At 32.2% G+C, this 21,549-nt stretch overlaps 1 protein-coding gene across 2 annotated transcripts in view; it reads right to left on the bottom strand.

The window, feature by feature from the left end:
- Window positions 1-6,530: 6,530 nt before the first annotated feature.
- COL11A1 (collagen type XI alpha 1 chain) overlaps window positions 6,531-21,549 on the bottom strand; it is a 212,646-nt gene continuing 197,627 nt past the window's right edge. For both annotated transcript variants that reach the window (XM_081224711.1, XM_081224712.1), the window contains exons 58-67: window positions 19,050-19,103; window positions 18,051-18,158; window positions 17,479-17,532; window positions 17,339-17,374; window positions 17,191-17,244; window positions 15,426-15,675; window positions 12,422-12,534; window positions 10,905-10,973; window positions 8,511-8,744; window positions 6,531-7,262 (exon numbers count right to left, since the gene is read on the bottom strand). In XM_081224711.1, coding sequence (XP_081080837.1) covers window positions 7,116-7,262; window positions 8,511-8,744; window positions 10,905-10,973; window positions 12,422-12,534; window positions 15,426-15,675; window positions 17,191-17,244; window positions 17,339-17,374; window positions 17,479-17,532; window positions 18,051-18,158; window positions 19,050-19,103 — 1,119 coding nt within the window. In that variant the 3' untranslated portion in view covers window positions 6,531-7,115. The remainder of the gene's footprint in view (window positions 7,263-8,510; window positions 8,745-10,904; window positions 10,974-12,421; window positions 12,535-15,425; window positions 15,676-17,190; window positions 17,245-17,338; window positions 17,375-17,478; window positions 17,533-18,050; window positions 18,159-19,049; window positions 19,104-21,549) is intronic.

Raw genomic sequence — 21,549 nt, 5'->3', positions numbered from 1 at the left:
GGTAATTAGGTAATTTTACATTATTTAGGTCTATGTTAATATATATAATGTAACTTTCTTTCACCAAATCTTAGAAAAATCATGATGTCTTGTTCATAAAAACTCCTCTCAGGCAAAGCATCCATTAAAACACAGAACAAACAAGTGGTTGCCAGAGGGGAGAGGTGAGGTGACAAGTGAAATAGGTGAGGGGGATTAGGAGGCACAAAGTCCCAGTTACAAAATAAATGTCATGGGGATGAAACATATAGCATGGGGAATATAGTCAATAATTTGTAACGTCTTTGAATGGTGACAGATGATAACTAAAAAACGTATCACGGTGATCCTTTTTTACTGTATAGAAATGTTGAATCACCATGTTGTGCACCAGGAGCTATCATAGTGTTGTAGGTCAATTAAACTTAAAAAGCAAACAAACAAATAAATAAACTCATAGAAAAGGAGATCAGATTTGTGAAGTGGTGATGGGGAGAAGGGGAATTGGATGAAGGTGGTCAAACGGTACAGACTTCTACCTATAAGATAAATAAGTGCTAGGGATGTAATGTACAATACAATAAATATCATTAACACTGCATTAACTTATATATGAAAGCTGTAGGAGAGTAAATCCTAAGAGTTCTTATTACAAGGACAAATATCTTTTTCTTTTATTTCGTATCTATATGAGATGATGGATATTCACTAAACTTATTGTGATAATCATTTCATGATATATGTAAGTCAAATCATCATGCTGTACATCTTAAACTTATGCAGTACTGTATGTCAATTGTATTTCAATAAAACTGGAAGAAAAAATAAAAATAAAACAAAAATCATTAAATTTAGGTAAAAATTAACGAGTGAAGAGGAACAGATAAAGTAGAAATGATGTCGTCTTTGTCTCCCTTTGGTTCTTTAGTTCTTGTGATTCTCCAAAGATCTACATCTATACATCAGCTTTTATTTTGTTCAACAGAGGTGCTGTTTAAAGATGACAATGTGGAGACATCAGGAGTCCTAATGAGTCAGATGATAATGCATATAACTTTCACACAGATCTGCATCACTGTGAAGGATTCTTGCTGAGAAACCTTACATAATTAATAACTGATACCAGTATACAACACTTACCTATCACTGGGTCTACCTTTGTATGCTTTATTTGAATTAAGTTACTAGAATTACCTTGAAGATCTTCTGTTTTTGACTTGTGTTTATTTTATGATTCACCATATCTTTTTTGTTACAGATGAGAACTTTATATGGAAAAGACTAATTACCATGACTTTTGCTGATGAAATGACTAATATATTTGTAAGGCTTGTTCCCAATAATATGTGATGATTAACACACACACACACACACAGATCATATTTTTTCATATTAATAAAATAGAATTATTTCCAAGACCTCCCATCTATTTACTTATTCCTTATGTTCCAATTTTTACTTATGAAAGTTTCAGTATCAACAGACAAAACTATAATAATTAAGTTTTAGCAGTTAATTTTTCTTTCTATAAATGTATGTCTTCTGTGGTTGATAATGTACATGAACTTTTATTTATATAGGAGATAGGCACTTGCCCATAATGTTGTAAGCATGTATTGTTTAAGTAATCACAAATTATTTTCATATGTAATCTTTACAATAAATGAGATACAATGGGAGATACAAAGCCAATTGATAAGATTGTGTCAGATGTCATTCTTTTTTACTGAGACCTGTTGGCTTTTCAGATTTTTAGTAGATTCAAGGTTTCTTTTCTATTATTTTATGATATATGTTCTTAAAGGCTAAGCAACTATAACTTATTTGTGGATATATCCAGTGAAAGCCTCTGGAATATTTTAAATATTGTTAAGGTATAGTCATTTCTTCTTTCAAATTGTCTTATACGTGTCCCTTCCTCTTAAATCATGGAGGTGTAATTACTGTAATCGAAATCTGTATTATCACTCACTTAAATTTCCACAACAGTTTCATGATACTTGGTCCCCATTATCTGACTCATCTTACAGATCCATCCAGCATAGAGAGCCTACTAGGTCGGTTCTGTAAAAACTGCCAAAAATAGTCATTCTAAACACAACTTTCATTGTGACTGTCTTATTCAAGAACCAACATTCATTTAAAATTATTTACTGCATAATATCCATGCTGTTTTGCATGATTTTCAAGCTATTACAGCCCAACCCTAAACACAGGCTTTGGCTTCACACCAGGCCATGCTCTCTCATGACTGGGGCTTTATCAGACTCCTTCTCTTCTTCAGGTACCACACCCACCTGTACCACTGGAGTTCTTTCCTGGTTTTCCTCCTTAAAGTGGTCTTCCTTCTCACCTCCACACACACCCATCCAAACTCTACAGATATTTGCAGACGTGCCATCTCTTCATGAAACACACTCACAAACCAATATTAATTTCTCTTTCAGTTCTCCAAACAAACATCTGTATAGTCAGAACCTTGACAATAAACTGTTTTTATTTTTTTAATAGATTTTATTTATTAAAGTTAATTATTTTATTTATTTTTGGCTGCATTGGGCCTTTGTTGCTGCACGCAGGCTTTCTCTAGTCGCAGCAAGCAGGGGCTACTCGTCATTGCGGTACACAGGCTTCTCATTGCGGTGGCTTCTCTTGTTGCAGAGCACGGGCTCTAGGCGTGCGGGCTTCAGTAACTGTGGCATGCAGGTTCCAGAGCCCAGGCTCAGCAGTTGTGGTGCACGAACTTAGTTGCTCCGTGGCATGTGGGATCTTCAAGGACCAGGGCTTGAACCTGTGTCCCATGCATTGGCAGGCGGATTCTTAACTACTGCGCCACCTAGGAAGTCCAAACTTTTCATTTAGATGTGATGGTTTTATCTCTTCTATTAATCTGTGATTAAGGATATAGCAAAGACACTTTCTGACCTAATTATTTTGTAAAGTTGAGTTTTTAATAGTGATGGTGATAAATCATATCCTCGGTCATTTATTAAATGATAAGTGACCATCAAGTTTTCTGGCATTGATGTCCTATGATTCAATGATTCAAAACCACTTGCCTCCATCTTTAGAAAATATTAACTTCAAAATTCTGCCCCGCCTGCAGCTGCCCCCCTTCCGCTCTTTCACTGCAGGGGGCCCGGGTTCAATCCCTGGTCGGGGAACTAAGATTCCCCCAAACCGCGCAGCACGGCGAAAAGAAAAAAAGAAAACAAAGAAAAGAAATGAGGATACTGCAGGTGTTGCCTATGTACTGATAACTGAGCTTGGAATATTTTAGCAGAATATATTCTGAAAGATTTAAAATTGTGAATAATTCTGCAATCTCTGGATCTCTGGGCTGCAGCTTCATTGAGGAATCATTAGTTGTATGACCACTACAGAGATATGAGACCAGCAAAATATAAAATTTGAGATACCCTAAAACCAACTAAACTCATCCTTCTCGAGAGCAAAATACATCCTGGGGGCTTGAGAAGCTCTGTCTGATGAATTCGGGATTTTTGGACATGGTATATGCTACTGCTTATTTTTTGTATCCTTTCTGAATCTCTGCAAAGCTTGTATTTTATGTGAGTCTGTTTGCTGATTTGGACATCTGTGATTCAATTTGTACAGTGTTTTACATTTTGAAAATTAAAACTTTATAAAAGTCTTGTGGGGTAGGTAGCACATATCATTAGCCACGTTTTATAAAGGAACATGCTAAGGTGATGATAGTAGAGGTAGGAAATCTAGAGCAGTAGCAACTATTTATTTAGCTCTTAGTATATATCAGTGTGCTAGGCCCTTAATTAACTCATTTATTTTGCAGTTATCCAGCATGCAGAGGACTATTTACTTGAAACTAACAAAGCTTAAGCTTCATAATCCTCTTTCACAGGCACCATCTAAGACCTTAGAGAGCTCCTAGAAATATGTTCATGTGGTCATATGATTGGTAAAATTTGCCAAAGATTCTTTAACTATGATCAGCTAAGAACATAATCTTTGCACTCCAACTTCCCCTTGGCATTCTTTCTTGTATTGGGTGGTGTGGAAGGAACCTGTAAGGAGGAAATTTAATTAGGGATTCTTTTACTTGGGGTTTGTGGAATATGCTTACATAGTGAAATATAATTATGTGGCTTGCAGTTATTATTTACTTATAATTAATGCCAGTATTCCCAGTATAGAAATTACTTTCTGGAATAACCCTATCACCCACTGTTATGATAATGAAACAGAATTTATACCATAGTATGCATGTGTTTTATGGTGCCCAGAATCTGAAATCTAGTGATAGTGGAGGAGAAGCAAGGTAAAAAAATGTACAGAATCAGAGGCTATTCTGTGGAAAAGTCTCACAAATTTATAGTGTGAAGTATAGTATGAAGGAAATATAAAAGAGCTTTTCCTGAATTTAAAATAATCTAAAATTAAAAAATACTCACCAATAACAGTATGTGACACTGAAACGTCTCTAAGCTATTGATAATAAGAATTCTTAACCTAGCATGTTAGAGAAACTTATTATTTCCATAAGAAATTTAAATTAAAAAATTCTCATTTGAAGAGACACTCAGAGATTGCAGCCAAAAAATATAAATAAATAAATAAGTAAACAAACACATGGATAAAAGTGTTACAGAAGTACTTCAGAGAATTAAATAATAAAAACAATATTTTCCTGGATGTTCTGATACTTTTGGTATAGGTCCAGTTTTTAATTTAATGATTTGTTATATTTTTACTTCTTCTAAATAGTAACTTTTGTATTTTTTATTTGTAATTTTGTATTATTTTTTTAAAGAGAATTGTACCAAACTTTACGTGCATCAGGCCCAGGACGTACCCATGCCTGCAAGGTCAATAATATTCTCCATAATTTACACATGAATAACTTATACATGCTGGGCCAAGACTAGAATGTTGTATAATATGGTTTTTCCTTTCCACTATCTTCCTTTTGTCCAGATTAAATCAATTAAAAGAGAGAAAAAAATTTGATACTATGCAGAAGACCATATCCATATATGAAAGGTATAGAAAAGGATAGGTGATTAAGTTATTTATGCATTAATTCTACTGAGTGCCAAATTTGAAGCCATTTTTTTTAAATGGACAAATGCAGCTTCCCCAATGCAGGTCAATGTGCAAAATATTCTCTCATTGTTATGCATTCGTTAAAGTAAATACTCTTGTTGTATGGGACTCCTCTTGATAGACAATATTATTTTATGGATGATTTAGAGATTATATTTCAAATAAAAGTTCTGGAAATTCTTTTAATGATGAAATTGTGAACATATGTTTGAGACTTTGTAAAACATTTAATTATGAAAAACATTTCTTTGAAATTTTAAATATAAATTTTAAAATAATATTTTTTAAAATAAATCTTTATTTTGTTAATAGAGTATTACCATGTGGTGTTTTTATTTTAGAAATGTGGAGAATTTAAATAACTCATCTCTGAAGGATAACATTCTTTTTCAAAAGTGTAAAACTATTCTAACCTGGATGGTCAAGAAACAAAACTGAAAGCCTTTTCTGCAATAGAGAGTAATTTAAAACCTGTTTAAGAAAGAGAATGACCAATCCAGGTAGACAAGACTTGAGTTTATTTATACGATTCATATCTCCTTTCTTGAAAGGACATTTACAAACTTGATTTCAAAAATAAAAGAACTTCTGAATGACAAATGTTCACGTTTTAATTTCAATATTACAGGTATGTTCTTTTGTGATAAATTATCAGTTGAAAATGTTCCAGTGAAATCTGCTATCAATTAACTTAACACTTCATATAAGAAATAATAAAACATTTATTTTCAAGTCTTACATATATTACTTAAAATAGATACAAAGTTCAGTGTGTAATTTTTAAATTTTACTGCTATTTCAAGCTACCTGAAAGAAAATGCCTTAGTGGAAAAAAATGTTTTGATTGTTTTTACTAAGTATGACTTTTAAAACAAGCACTGTTAGTAACAGTCCACCCATATGTTATTTAGCAATTAGGTAGTTCAAATAATGTATGATATTATCTTGAAAGAAAAGAAATAATAGTTGTTGGGCAGGTGCAGGTAAAATAATATTTGGAGACTATTATAATATGCAACTTAGAATCAAATTCAAGGAATTGATTAAAAATATAACATTGAACAAATTCATAAATAATTGTTTAGGTTCCATCTTTTAATATTAACCTCACTGGTTGAAGCACACTGAAAACAATAAGGTAGTTAAAAAACTGTACATCTGATGGATTGCTTGATGGAGACATCAATTTGTTAAAACAGCTTCTCATACATATTTTCCTGTCCAAAAATATAAACTTGCTTATTTTCCACATATACAAGTATCCTGTGAAATCCTGGACTCTGAAAAGAAAAAGGTTGAGGTATAGCATTGAATAAAGCATTAAAATGTATGATGTTTTTGGCTGAAATTCAGCAAAATTACGATCAGTAGAGAAGAGTTGATCGGAGTGTGCTTCCAAAGTCTTCCAGGTTTAGCCCTCTGAGAAATTTGTTGGCGACATCAAATAATTGAACTCTTCAACATCAATATATACAAAGGCATTTTATTATTCATCAAAGAAAGGGAATTAGAGTCATCAGAAATTGCAACTTTATTTTTTCATGATACATGTATTTATTGCCATCATAGTTCTGCAGTTGTCATAAAATTAGAGTCAGATGGAATTCAGAGACACATGCAAGTTTTGGAAATGGACACATAGATAACAGTATAGAACTGTACATAAAATAATTACAATTTATTAAACACACTGTTTTAGCACATCCTTGATGGATGGGAATGAGCACCATGTCTTTTATGAATATATATTTTTCTCTTTTTTTTTCTACAGCACCAAAGAAATCCAAATAGGAAAAGAAGAGATGAAAATTGGGAATCAAGAATAAGGCCTGTTTCCATCTTAGCCACACTATCTTATATTTTTATGATTTTCAAAGCTTTTTTCATGTGATTCTGCTCCCACAAGGGCATCGATATTTCCTAATTGGTACATATATATGTAGCAAGTTATTTTCTACACCATTCTTATTCAAAACTTGCATGTGGCATAAAATGGGTTGGTGGCACCAAGGTATATTTTCTGTTGATTTCATATGTTCTTTGTCCTAATCTTAGCCAAGAAAACAAACAGGACCAACTTCAAATCCAAACTTCTGATTCTGATCACCAAAGTCATTGATCATTACATCAACGATAGGTACTTGGTCAATTTTTGGTGTATTGATTTCAATCACAGTCTTTTCATAGCCTTTTCTGGACTGTAAAGTTAAGCAGAAATAAAAAGTTATACAATCATTTTATATTTTTAAGATATGTTATTTTTTCTTAAGCTTCTGAGTGGACATAAGAAGATAAGAAAGAAGAGGTGGAAAACAAATTTGCCATTATCTTTGTAGTAATTAGCTCTTTTGTTATCACTGATGTCATATGTAGTTTTAAATTTTGAAAGTTGACCATAATTAATACTTAGCCATAATTACTCAAGATAATGCTCTAATATACTGCACAGTTGGAGAGAACCTTACTGAACTGAAAAATACATTTTAACATGAAAACTGATATTGGTACTGGGTCATACCGTTACATAAATAATATATCCTTACCATTATTATAATAATTCTTATATGTATATATACACACACATAAATATATATGTATATACACACACAGACAAATTTGCTAAGAAAAATTTGAACACAGTATAGGAATTATAATGCAATAAGTCTAAAGCTGAAGCATTTCTATTACTATGTATTAATTTTATGAATAATTATCAATACATTATATTGGGAAATCCTAAACCCTTTCTCCTTTTACATGCATTATGGTCTCTTCTTTGATCTATGTGTAACCTACTCACTTAGTTTATTTGTAATTGTGACTTCTCTTCACTCATCAGCTAAGACAACAAGCTTTTTAGGATGCCCAATTGGTCATTTGCTCTTACAAAATTACCATATGTGTGAGAAAGATAGTTCCAGAGGATAAAAATAACAAAATGATAATAACTATCTAAATTGTTGTAACATAGTACCAATAAGCATGCTCCTATAAGCAAAATACAGGGATAAGAATTATCTATGGTATAAACAGTATAATGATGATTCCTTTATCTGTCATTTTAGAGTCATGAATTAAGGAGGCAAATGAAATAAGGCTCTTGATTTCTTCTTTTTTTTTTTCATTTCAGGACTACCTAACTGTAATAGTATTCAAATATCAGGAATAATTCCATAAAAATAACATATGATCCAAGACTACCTTCTGTTATGACTTTTAAAATGTGTCTATATGTATGTTTCAGAGTTTCTGTGTCTCTGTGTGTGTCTGTGTGTGAATATTAGTGGTCTCTAATATACTGTACTTTAATATGTCAGTGTTAAGCATCAAATCTTAATAACAATTGACATCCACTTCATGAGAGAAATCTGACTTAGGGCCAAAGTAGAATGGTTACACACTGCTTCTCACCTCGGTGAAAGAAGGCAAGCAGAGATTATACTTACCGCACAGCCATCATATAAGGCTTTGATGTAAGGGTTGTTGTCATAGGACATCTCCTCATCATTCGATCCCAGGAACCGAAGTGCTTTGTCATAGCTTCCTGATGACACATCGTACCAGGCTGCTGACTGATGACAGCTGTAGGTGAAATTTTGCCGAGCAGAAGCAGTCAGCAGTTTCAGGAATGTCATTTGCACCATATTAATGGAATTGCCTTCCACATCTAAATATGAAAGCTGGGAATAAGAGAATAAAGAGACACATAAAGATTCTTTTCCTATTTTCTGTTGTAAAATAATAAAATCACTGTCAACAGTGAACTGTGATCCCAGAAGCATGTGAATGCATCAATAGACCCATTTTCACTTAATGAAAAAAAGTATGCATTGAGAGTCAGAAGACCCAGATATAGGACTTGATGAAATCAGGATGTATTCCCACCTTAGGCACTGTCACCAATACTTATTTTGGAAAAAAATCACTTTACTTCTGTATATACTTCAGTTTTCTAATCAGTCAGTCAGTATTACAAAAAATGTCTTTGTTTCCAAGAAATCTATCATTATATTTGTGTATCTTTTTAAATAATAGAGTGGTAATATAGTAAAAATGAAAACAGGAATCTCAGTGCAATGCAAAGTTTAACTATTTTTATGTGGTTTGATTTCACCTATTTTCCTAATGTATCTACTTGACAAATTTTTCAACATATTCTTGAATTTTTCATTTTGACGGCACAGTCTTCAAAGAGATTTTTGGTCTTCTAATTTTCAGCACATGCCTGCTTGTTTGTCTGTTCTCGGATGATGTACTTATATTCATCATTGTATCACCAGCAGCAAGCTATTGCCCAAGACATGCAAGTGAATATTTATTGCTCAGGAAATACTTATTTTGTATTTAGAGCAGGAAAACAGTCTTAATTGCAAGTTATTAAGAACTCATTTGTCAAGCTCATAATTTGTTTTATTGGATATAAATAAACTATCTGGGATCAGCTGAAACATAAACCTATATTTAAAAAAAATTAAGAAATTCACCCAGATTATAGATTCACTCAATATAAAGGCAGTTATCTGTGACTTTCATCCTTTTTTTTTTATTTTACTTAATTCTTACTGATTAACAGTTCAGATGATGAGGATCCTTGAGAGGTTGGAGAAAAAAAAAAACTGGGAAATCCACTCTAAGCAAAACAAAATAAAATAGCAAAAATTAAAACCACACACAGAGTTCTATCGGTGCATGTATCTTTATCTCATACAAAGATACAAATGTAGCATGGATATTTAATATGTGACTGGAAGACTGAACTAGACAGTTACGTCAAGTGGAGAACTTCACTAATATGTGTAGGTTCTTATAGGATAATAACTGTGTAAATAGTCATCAATGGAAAATAATACCATTTTTAAAGAACGTTAAACTATTGAATAATCATCTGAATAACTGAAAAATGTTCATTTAAATACATTATTATTAACATTTTAAACACAAATATATTTTTAAACAGCTTTTAAATGCAAATTTAGTTTTGGCATCAAATTTTAAAATCTCTATAAAATGATTGATCACGAACTGGTAATTGTATGGAAATATTTAAGTAAACTTGTGCTACAATATATAAAAGGTCAGGTCGGTCAGTTAACTTTATTTCCAGATATAACTATTGGAAAAAACCATTTCACATTCCAAAAGTTCTTACTGAAATTGCAAACAAAGAATAAATTAGTTTTCAAGTATAGCGGAAATGAAATAGGGTCAGAGATACTAAATAGACATTATATTTTCTATATCTGATATTTCTAACATAATCCATTTTTATGATATCTATCTCAGGTACTCAGGGAAATGCATACTTTATTTGATCTTAATATTTTAGTAAATTTAATATATTTCCATTTATTTTGCTACAAAAATTTTAGATTTCTCTCTAAAATACCAAAGTGGTCTAAGAGGGAGGTGGGAGGAATTGGGAGATTGGAATTGACATATATACACTACTGATACTATGTATACAATAGATAACTATGAGAACCTACTGTATAGCACAGGGAACTCTACTCAATGCTCTGTGGTGACCTAAATGGTAAGGAAATCCAAAAAAAGAGGGGATATATGTATACGCATAGCTGATTCACTTTGCTGTACAGTAGAAACTGACACAACATTGTAAAGCAGCTATACTCCAATAAAAATTAAAAAAAAAGCAAAGAAATGGCAAAAAAAAAACCACAAAGTGGTCTAAGATTTAGACAGAGAAAACTAGGGAATACATGGAATCCTGCTGTGTATAATTTAGACTTTCACAGTAAGGGTCTAGAGATTATATAATTTGAACTTGTATTATGTAAGAGGTTCAAAATAAACCACTTCATGCTGAGGTAATAACATACCAGTTTTCCTCTCTTAAATTCACTAAACCAGCTTCTTGGTTTCTCCTTTGGCCATGATGAAATTCTTACCTATTGCAAAGGAACAGGAAAATTAGAAAGTAGGTTAAAATTATGAACAGTATTGTTTATGCATATATCAGTAATTTTCAGTAAGACTAGGATGCTAAAGAGTTTTAAAAATAGTCTACCCTGGATTATACAAAATGAGATAAAGAGCAAAATTTGAGACAGAGGTTGTGAATTCCAATTTAGTGAAGACTGAGTCATTTTTTTTCCTGTTTTCTTTAATTGCTCAAAAAGAAGGGGGTGGGAAATAACTTGGTAAAGGCATACTAAGGGTTGGCTGTAGGGGACATGGGTGGAACTCTTTGGTAACCCCTTGCAAAGGAAACCCTCACAATGCCAGTTGGCATCTGCCATTCAAGGCAGATACCGTGAGTATTTCACAGCCAAGGGAGGCATCCTGAAGCATCCAGCTAGTAACTCAGGGCGGGATGCTATGGAATAGTCACTGGCAGGAAGCAAGCCCATTATTCCCTGCTCGGGAAAATGTTTAGAATCTTTTATAGATCTGAATTTATTGTTTTGCTTTACAAAGATCAGCATAAATAAAGGTACATAGCCTCACTAGGTATATAGGCCTCACTATAGGGAATTTGAGTAATCCTGTAAGGGATTTCTCATTTCCATTTTCCCACATTTCTTTGTGGGCTAGAGGAGCTTTATTCTGCTTCCCCAAATGCAAAGTGTGGTTGGGAAACATAAGTTGCTTTTTCTCCTGCCCCTACTACCCATCCTTCACTTACAAACTAAATGTCTCTCCTAAAGAGATTAGTCACACTTAAAGCTATTTCGTCTTAAGGAGTTTCCGTGCCTCTGCATGCCTACTCCACTTCCTAAGAAGAATGTGATTTACTAAAACAATACAAATAAAGTCAAAATTTCCCACCTATAAAATATTTGGAGAATGTAATTATGCTAGTGAAAAATCTTTCCTTATATTAATAATTTGCCTGTAGCTTTAAAGATAGAACTCACATGTATTAATACTGCTAGGTGAAAATCAAGAAATGTGTTTTAAGAGACTAAACATTTAAAACGTACACAAATGCAGAGAATACTCTTATTTTATGTGAAAGAATCATTCTTTATAAAATTGTGTGTTTTGAACATAATATACAGCTGTGAGTTCTACCACATGGTAATTGGAAAGAATACTACACATGCACTAAAATCTGAGAATCAGCTGTGCTGTGTCATGGAAAGCCATAGAATTTTAGAGAGCAAACAAGTGCATAAAGAATACATCTGGGTAAAAATTAAGAAAAGAAGTATTTGTCAACTCTGTGTGTCACTTTGGTGTCTTATTCATATTTATGCAAATGAAATGCTCTAATTACCCTGTAAGAAAAGAAGATAAATGAAAATATGACAGTATAATTTTCCTGTTTAGTTCAATATTGCAAAAACATGGCAGGAACTGTCAACAGTCACCACCAAAACAGATTGGTACTTACGCCCTCTGACTTTCTGTCTGGATAAATGCAAGTCTCACCACCAGACGTGAAATTACAGTAAACTTTGAAGGAATCTCCTGAGCAACCTTGGTTAGGATCAATCCAATATTCACCTGGAAGTAGGAAAAAATACATCATATACAAATACATTTATAACAAAAACTGAATACATTATATACCAAATTTTATTAAAGAAATAAGGAAAAATGAATATTCATTCATCTTTTTCCACGTGAATCACTTTTACATTTTTGGTCATATTGAGGTACATGTTTGAATACTTAAAGAGCAACACTTTGCCTTTGCCAAATGCTCCCATACGCTCAGCCTGGAACATCCTATTTTTTTAATCTTAGCATTCCTATTACTTTTAGGTTTTGGCTTAAATGCCACCTCCTCAAATATTAACATTATCTTATCCATGTGTAATAAATTGCAAGTACATTAGGATGATATATACCTGACTCTAAATACCATATGTATTATTTACTGCTTAAGTAATCTGAGTATAATAATCAATATATTTTTCCTTGATTTATTTATCTGTAACGATAGAGGTGAGAGTATCCACTTAGCCTCAAGTATCATACTTTTGCATTACTTTACAGGAAAAACTTCATGCAGTAAGTGTACTCCCCCTTTGAATGGGGTCTTAAGAAGAAAGTCTATTTTATATATTTAAATGCAGTTTGCTATTAATTCTATTATCTAAATACAGAACAAATTTTGTACAGAACAAATTTTATCATGTGAATGACCATGATGATTAATTTGGTGTTAGGTGAGTAAAGATGGTAAGTAGTAGGGCTGACAAAAAAGTTATCCCTTAAGTAATAGACAATGAGGCTTTTATTAAACAAGGATTATTGGGATACAGACTTGATATACATGTGACGATTACTTTGCTTTCCTCTTACCATTCTTCATGCTGCCACTTCATTTCAAATATTAATTTGAATTATGTCAATCCACTGATTGTGAACTTTGAACAACTTAAAAGCTCCAACTGCTTAGCTTAGTACTGGAACTCCTGAAAATCTAATGCCAGTTTGCTTTTTGAAATAAATTCTTTAACCAAAAAAATTTACACGTTTTCTGATCATGCCACTAATAAGTTCACATCTGGAACAAATTGAAATTCACAGGAAAAATTTATAAAAGAAAATAAAAATCACCAAAGATTTTACCAACTGGAATAGCCATTCTTAATCTTTGATATTTCTTAGGGTTTTAAAGAATATATAATTTTGAATTATATGGTAAGCATTATTTTTATCTTGTCTTATTCAGTCAACATTGATACTAAATATTCTTTCAAATAACATATACTTAATTACTAAGATACCTTTATGGTTTCATGCCATTTCAGCTTGCAAAAGATTTCATAGGAACCCTCTAATTTTGGACAGCAGAGGAAACCTGTATCTGTCATAATTTGCTATTATAAATACTTATGGTTTAACTGTCTCCATCATTACACAATAGTAGCCCAAGGGCAATATGCTTTCTATTTATCTGTGAATCTCTGCATGAATAACAGTGCCTGGCACCAATAAGTTAATAAATAAATATTTAATTGTAATTAATTAAAATTAAATTAAATAATTAATAAAGTTAGTTAATATATGGAAATCACAGGGAACTACAGTCCCTAGTGAGCTTTCCATCCCCAAAATTTACAAAATTTTTTTCTTGACTGCTCAGGTTCTAATTAATCACACGTTGTTTTATGTTGTCAGTACATGCTATCATCTTTTACATTTGATTTTCAGTCACATATGTATGATTATATTAGCTAGATCAGAGGTTTGGGTCATTCTCCTTATAAATCACTGAATTAATATGAAACTAAATGTATCTTTTTCAAATAAATATATTATAAATTTGAACACATTTGATAGCAGTTTGTAAAGCACCCTTAATAATTACCTGTGTTTTCCTTTTAACAGGCTGTGCTTGATTAAGATAGGAGATTTTTTTTTTTTTTTTTTGCTGTACGCGGGCCTCTCACTGTTATGGACGCGCAGGCTCAGCGGCCATGGCTCACGGGCCCAGCCGCTCTGCGGCATGTGGGATCCTCCCAGACCGGGGCACGAACCCGTGTCCCCTGCATCGGCAGGCGGACTCTCAACCACTGCGCCACCAGGGAAGCCCAAGATAGGAGATTTTAAGACATTCTTTGTCATAAAATATGTCTCTTCTTGAATTGAGTGAAACTTTTCTATCTATACTGAGTTATTTAGATCTCAGTTACAACATTCATTATATGATTGATAGTGGGAAATAATGTAGTTCCACAAGTAAACAGAGTGGTAAATTATTTCCACATAAAGTGGGAGATTTAAAATCAGATATAGATCTGCCCCTTGTTAGTTTAGTATTGTGTGAGTTAGTCACTTAACTTAGGATACTTGGAACTGTTTCTTTCTCAGAATAGGTATGTAAAAGTTTTGTCAAATAATAGGTATAAAAAATTATCCTGATTATTATTACAAATAAATTGTTCACAGTTGTTCTGGTTATTCATGGATCAGTGAAATAAATTTTTGCCTCAAACTATCCTAATTCTTAAATATTCTGTTCATCAAATCATTGCTAAACTGATAGGTCACATATAATTCAGTTATGCTATTTAATCATTAATGCAAAGTAAGTTAGGATATAGGATATAAATATAGTAGCATGCACATATGTGTACACACATCAAACCCATTCTGTGATGGTTATTACAAGGCAAATTACATTTGTGTTATCTATAATCATCCAAAATGAACTTGTCATAATTTAATGAAACCTTGCTTAACAAGACAAAGATTTTCGAGAGCAGACCTTGTTTTAACAGTGTAAATGACTCTTTCTGTCTACAAGATTGGAATTAATAATCGTTCACTCTCGTTTTATTTAGAGACTATATTAAACATTTAACTAGAATTAATGAGCTGACAATGCACCTTGGTAACTTAGAGGCTCAGTACATTTGCTTGGTCATGTATTATTAACATACCATCTGGGAAGTCAGGATGGCTGAGTTGCAGATCTTTGCAAGTTCGGGCTGGGTTGGTCTGTGTACCCATTGGAAACTTCATATGCTCAATGTCTTGTTTCAAGGAATTGAGGGAACCAAATATTTCCTCCATTCCATCAGTGTAATCCAGAATATTATCACCTGAATCTGATTGGATGCTTTCTGTATGTCTTCTTGTTTTTTTGGGTGACAAGATTGGTAAAGGCTGTATGACTTCACCCGGTGGACCCTGTAAAAGAGATGGATGTGCATGTAACTGTTTCCTAAGGTAAAATATTCTTCAGATACTATTTATTACTGTTTATGTTATTGTTATAAGAACTTATAGTTTGTTTAACTTTTCACTGTTTTCCCTATTTTCGGTGTTTTCTCTAATTGCTAAAATACATGTATTATGTACATATATCTCTTTATATATAAACATTGTGAATTCTTTTAAAAAGAATCTAGTGGCGATATTGAGGTAGGCACAAAATTCAGATGATTTCTGGACCTTTTTATATACATGTAACATAGCACTGATTTGTGTGTACATATGTTATATCCATTACTTTCTTATTTATTAATTAGTCCTCATTTACATGCCCTATCTCTGCAACTAGATTCTAATCTCTGAAGCTTAAAACAACAACTTAAAGTTCTTGTGTTATATAATGAGTTGTCTATTGTGCTTGAAAATAATTCATATCATGTTTAAAAATACACATTAGCTGGTTCCAAACATCTATAATTTTATAAACAAAATAAAAAGAAGTGCAATCAGACTTGAATTTATATATGTGTAAGAGTAGAACTACACCAAATAGTTAATCCGTATTGCTACGGATTTAACTGTGTCCCACAAAAATTCATATGTGGAAGTCCTAAGCCGCAGTAACTCAGAGGAAGACCTTATTTAGAAATGAGGTGGCTGTAGATATAATTAATAAAGTGAAATGAGGACATAAGGGTGGGTCCTCTTCCAATACGACGGGTATCCTTCTAAAATAAAAAAATCTGGGCACAGACATACACATAGACAGAAGACCATGTGAGGAGACACAAGAAGAGAGCCATCTACAAGCAAAGGAGAGAGGTCTCAAACACATGTTTACCCCACACCCCTCAGAAGAAACCAGTGCAGCTGACACTTTGATCTAAGACTTCTGGCTTCTAGAACTATTAGATAATACATTTCTATTATTTGAGCCATGTAGTTTGTGGTACTTTGTTATTGCCATCCTAGCAAACTAATACACATATAACTTGGTAACAAGTCCAAGAAGGAAGCTTCACATTTTTTTACATGGATCTAACAGGCTTGTGTGAAGCCTGGAAAATGTCAGTGCTAAAAAGTGGTAGCTATTATCATTGATTTTATTATTATCATTATATGCAGTAGGAAAAAATGTCAAGCATCTGAACTTTTGTTTTTATTCCTAGTCAGGAATTAATGTATCTTTGGGGCATACAACCAGTTGCTTTCATGAAAATGTGACATGAAAAATATATGATTTTCTTGAAAAACTAATAAAAGCAAGATTATTATAATAGTTAAGGTATCTTTACATTCAAAGAGTGAAGCCAATTAAAAGACAAGTGTTGGCATGTAGACCTGAGTACTTAATTAAGGTAGTTGCTATTTCCTAGAAAATCAGCACTTTGACAGAATATGCTTTTTCATCCTTCTTATAAATTCAGAGAAATCACTGGCAGTCTCAGGATGCTAACTGTCAGAATATCACGCTTTTTACTATGCACTTACTGGAGGCCCAGGAGGCCCTGGAAGACCACTGTCACCCTTCTGGCCAGCAGGTCCCTGTTAGAAAGAATAAGGAACAACATAAATAGAGAACAAGGCATTTGAGTAGGTGTCACTGAAAAATTTATATGCCAAAGAGAAAGGTACTTACAGTAGAGCCTTTGGTACCCTTTGGACCTTGAGGACCCTGGGAAATGCAAAGGCAAACGTACACATAAAAATCTGGAGAATGTGCCTCTCTTTGGTATATTTATAAGTTTACTCTATAAAATTCTTTTGTTTTGTACTTACTGGTAAGCCTGGAGGACCAGGTGGACCTATGGGACCAGCAGGGCCTGGAATACCCTACAGAGAGAATCATCCAAATTAAAGAGTTTTTCTCAGTGATTCCATTTTCATATGTTGCATAACAACATACATTGCAAAATTTAGACAATGCAAAAATACATAAGAATGGCCTAAAATTTTCCATTGTGAATCTAAGAAATAACTTTTGCAAGATGAGCTGTATTTTTGTCCATTTTGCTGCAATGTCTCCCTCTCTACACATATGTCTTTACATTCTGGCAGCCTTCAGAATAATGATTTGTATGTGTTGGGGATTCAATAAATGTTTGTGTAATTAAATATTGAACTATAATTTTTATGGTTTCTAACTTAAGTTATATTTTTATTTATTTACTCTAAGGTTAAATAAATTTCTTTTTGAAAACACCATTAGTCAATGGAGATTAAGGAGTTAATGGAGTTAATGAAATTAAGATTCTCTAAATTACTTCCTAGGTCATGTTTAAAGGAATGTCTGCAGGTGTGTGAGTGTATGGTTGGAAAGGAGTAAGAAAATAATTTATATCTTTACTCACTCCATCCCCTTTTGATCCTGGAGAGCCTTGAGTTCCAGGGAGTCCTCTGTCACCCTTTTCACCTTGTTCTCCTGGAGGACCAATCAGGCCAATTAAACCAGGATGTCCCTTTGAAAGGCAAAGAAATTTTAACTATATAAATTACAAACATATATTAAATTATAGTCATAAAATAATTGTACATTAAAGTTATGAAACATGAGTAAAAAATTAGATAAAAACTTTAACCCTTTCTGAATGAAATATAGGATTAAGAACCTCTTTCCCCTCACCTAACAGGATCATTTACTGATTACATTAAGTGAGACCTTTATTAAGGGTTGGGAATATTATTGAAAAAATTTTTTCTAAAAATATCCCCTTCAGTGTTACATTTACTTAAAGGGAATTCCTTCAACTAAAAGACTAATAATGACTACATATAATATTGGTAAAACAAACAACTAAAAATTCATTATTTTAAAAAGCATCTTATTTTATATGAAATGATTTCTATCCTTCACAAATTTTGTAGCATCTAAGAAACATTTAAAGATTTAAAAGTAGTTTTAAAAATATTAATGCCATTCTAAAAATGTTTTATTTTCTTTAATTATTTGATGCAACAGAGCATACATATCTTTCAAATCACCATCTGAAAGATAGTCTAGTTTAAATTTTTTATTTTCATGTTTAAAAACATAAAAAATGACCATTTTGTTATTCTATCTGTTTATTTTCTGAATAGTTATTTTAGTATAACCATATGCTTTCTCCATATGGTTCCTACAAAGGAACATTGAGAAATATAACACTGAATTCTGGTACATTTTTCACTATTACCTTGTATATTTTCTTTTTTCTAAATTCATCTTGGAAGCTAAGGACTGATAACTTTTTCCTTGGTTAGGATGATAAAGGTATTCCTTGAAATTTCCTTTTGAGTGATATTAGTCTTCAACATTATTGTCTCTGCTATTAAGAAATCAACATTGTAATAACACATTCTTTTACTCTCACCTTCTCACCCTTGGAGCCAGGGTCACCTTTGAGACCAGGTAAGCCAGGAGGTCCCTAAATAATAAACATACATAGAGTAGTTACAAATTAGAGAATCATATTACTATCCACTGGGCAAGTTGGTTTCGATAATATGATTGGGTTCAAAATAACTAATAATGACCACTGTTCATTTTTCAGGATTCTAAATAATTTTATGTGTTTAAAACTCCACAGTTTGATAGTTAACCATAATAATAAAAGATAACATTGATAAGTTTGATTAAATAAATATGAAGTTAGAAATAGGTCATGATTTATATGGATTTTCAGTTGAAAGAAAAAATGCATTTTTAATTACACGAATTTTAGAAGAAGAGGTTTCCAAGTTATACATTCATTTAATCAAATATTTCTCTGTTAAACTCACAGTCAAAGGTTACAATATTTCCAGTAAAATTTAAAGAAAAAACCTCAATAAACTTTTGACAGTCAACTGACCATTGTTAATCATTTTTCCTAAATAAACTCCCAAGATACTAGTTTTAGCTGTAATTTCTAATTGAATCTGTTAACTAAATGATTTGTAAATGTAAAGATAAGATAATTTACTTATCTCATATTATCGGACCTGTATTTTAATTATTTAACCTTTTTTATAATCCAAGGATAAGGCATTTATCCATTTAGGCTAAATTATATTTTAATGAAAATTATGGCATGGTTTTAGCAACTAACTCTTAGTCTTGGTCCCTACTCATGAAAATATTCATAATGATGACTTTTAAACAGACTTCTAAATATAAAAACTACTGTACTCCAAATTGAAGACAACACAAAATAAGATCCTTATTCTGAAATTACAGGTTGCTATGCAGGCAACAGATTTTGTCAGAAAAAATGTAACTGACAGATGGTTTGTAAGATTGTGACTGCTGAAACCAGGGCCCAGATAATACCACCACACATGAGTCACTACTGCCTACAAGTACCACATCAAGAAACAAAGACAAAATGTGAGTTTTCTCTATGAGTTTTAATAATATAGACTGAATTGAACTATTTGAATTATAATTTTAATAATGATTTTAACATGGCACTTAGTAATCAAATTGTTTTAATTTTTACCAAGCTATATGATTAGTCTTTACTATAGTATTTTCCACAAGGCTACCACAAGTAATTTTTTCCCCCTCTACCTAGACACTTTTGAGTCTTCAGTGTGAAAGAGCACATTGAGTTTCAGTCCATAATTTTTGTGAGTTTAATATATTAAAAACCATGGATCTAATCCAAGAAGCATGATGTAATTTAAAAAGTATGGGTTCAGAATACAATAGATTTGGGGTAGAAGCCAGCTTCTCTTATCAGCAATTTAAATTAGCTAACCAAAGAGAACTTCAGTTCTCTCATCTGTAAACCAAGGACTATAATTCCTGTCTCAAGGGGCTACTGTGAGGTTGCATAGATGAGTGCTTTCCATTCCTTAGTTTCTCAAGTCTACTCCTCAAACTGAAGTTCTTAATATCAGAGGAAGGTAAGAATAATGTTAGTATAAGTTAGTCCTGTGTATCAATAGTATTTTGGACTGTTACCAGAAATATTTATATTTGTTTTAATTCATGAATGAATTTGAAATTCTATAAGTATTGACATAAAAGTGAACAATTTCCCTACATCATTCTATTGACAATAGATAAATTATTTTTGTAGAAATTATGTGCAGTTTAAATGTAAGTGTGCCTAATAATATTCTAGTAAGAAGAAAATTATTAATCCTCAGATGTAAGTTTATATCAATTCAGTTTAGATTCTCCTTTGTATAAATATAAACAATCATGTCGCTTTGTTAACTCTCTTGTAGACAAAAAGGAGACTACAAAGAAATTACCAAATTTACTTTCAGGAATATTCTAAGGCTAGGTTTTAACACTGGACTTTCATCTCATTTGCTAACACTGTATCAGAGTGGATGATCTCAAAGTGTGATCCTCAGACCAGCAGCCTTAGCATCATTTGTGAACATATTAACAAAGCAAATTTATAGTCATCATCCAGACTAATTGAATCTGAAATTCTGGAGTTAGAGATCAGAAATCTGTTTTACAGGTTTGTTACTCATTAAGGTCTGAGAAATATGGCTCTGTGGCATTAAGTCCCAAATCTGTTAAATCAATATGAAAATCAGAACATCATAAAGGATTCATTTATTTTAAAATAAAAACATTCCCTATTTAGTATTACTCATTTGAGAATTTAAAAATTAAGTAAGTATATTTTGCATCTACTTTTTTCTCATCTCATCAGAAAGGTTTTGTGAATTATTGGTTAGGAAAATAATGTTGTCTGATAGCACAATTTTAAAGGAATAATATAAATAAGTAATAGAAATAATAAAATAATTCTTTGAGGTCATGTGACCATCAGGATAGTTGCTAAACATTCTATATGTTAGAACAAGGGGGCATAAAAAAGCATGAAAAATAGTTCTAATAAATATGTAATTGCATGAAAGAACCAT

This window comes from Mesoplodon bidens (assembly GCF_964165515.1).
Source record: "Mesoplodon bidens genome assembly, chromosome: 2".
NCBI lineage: Eukaryota > Metazoa > Chordata > Mammalia > Artiodactyla > Ziphiidae > Mesoplodon > Mesoplodon bidens.
Note: the sequence above shows the minus strand (reverse complement) of the source record. Positions and strands in the feature narration are given on the sequence as shown.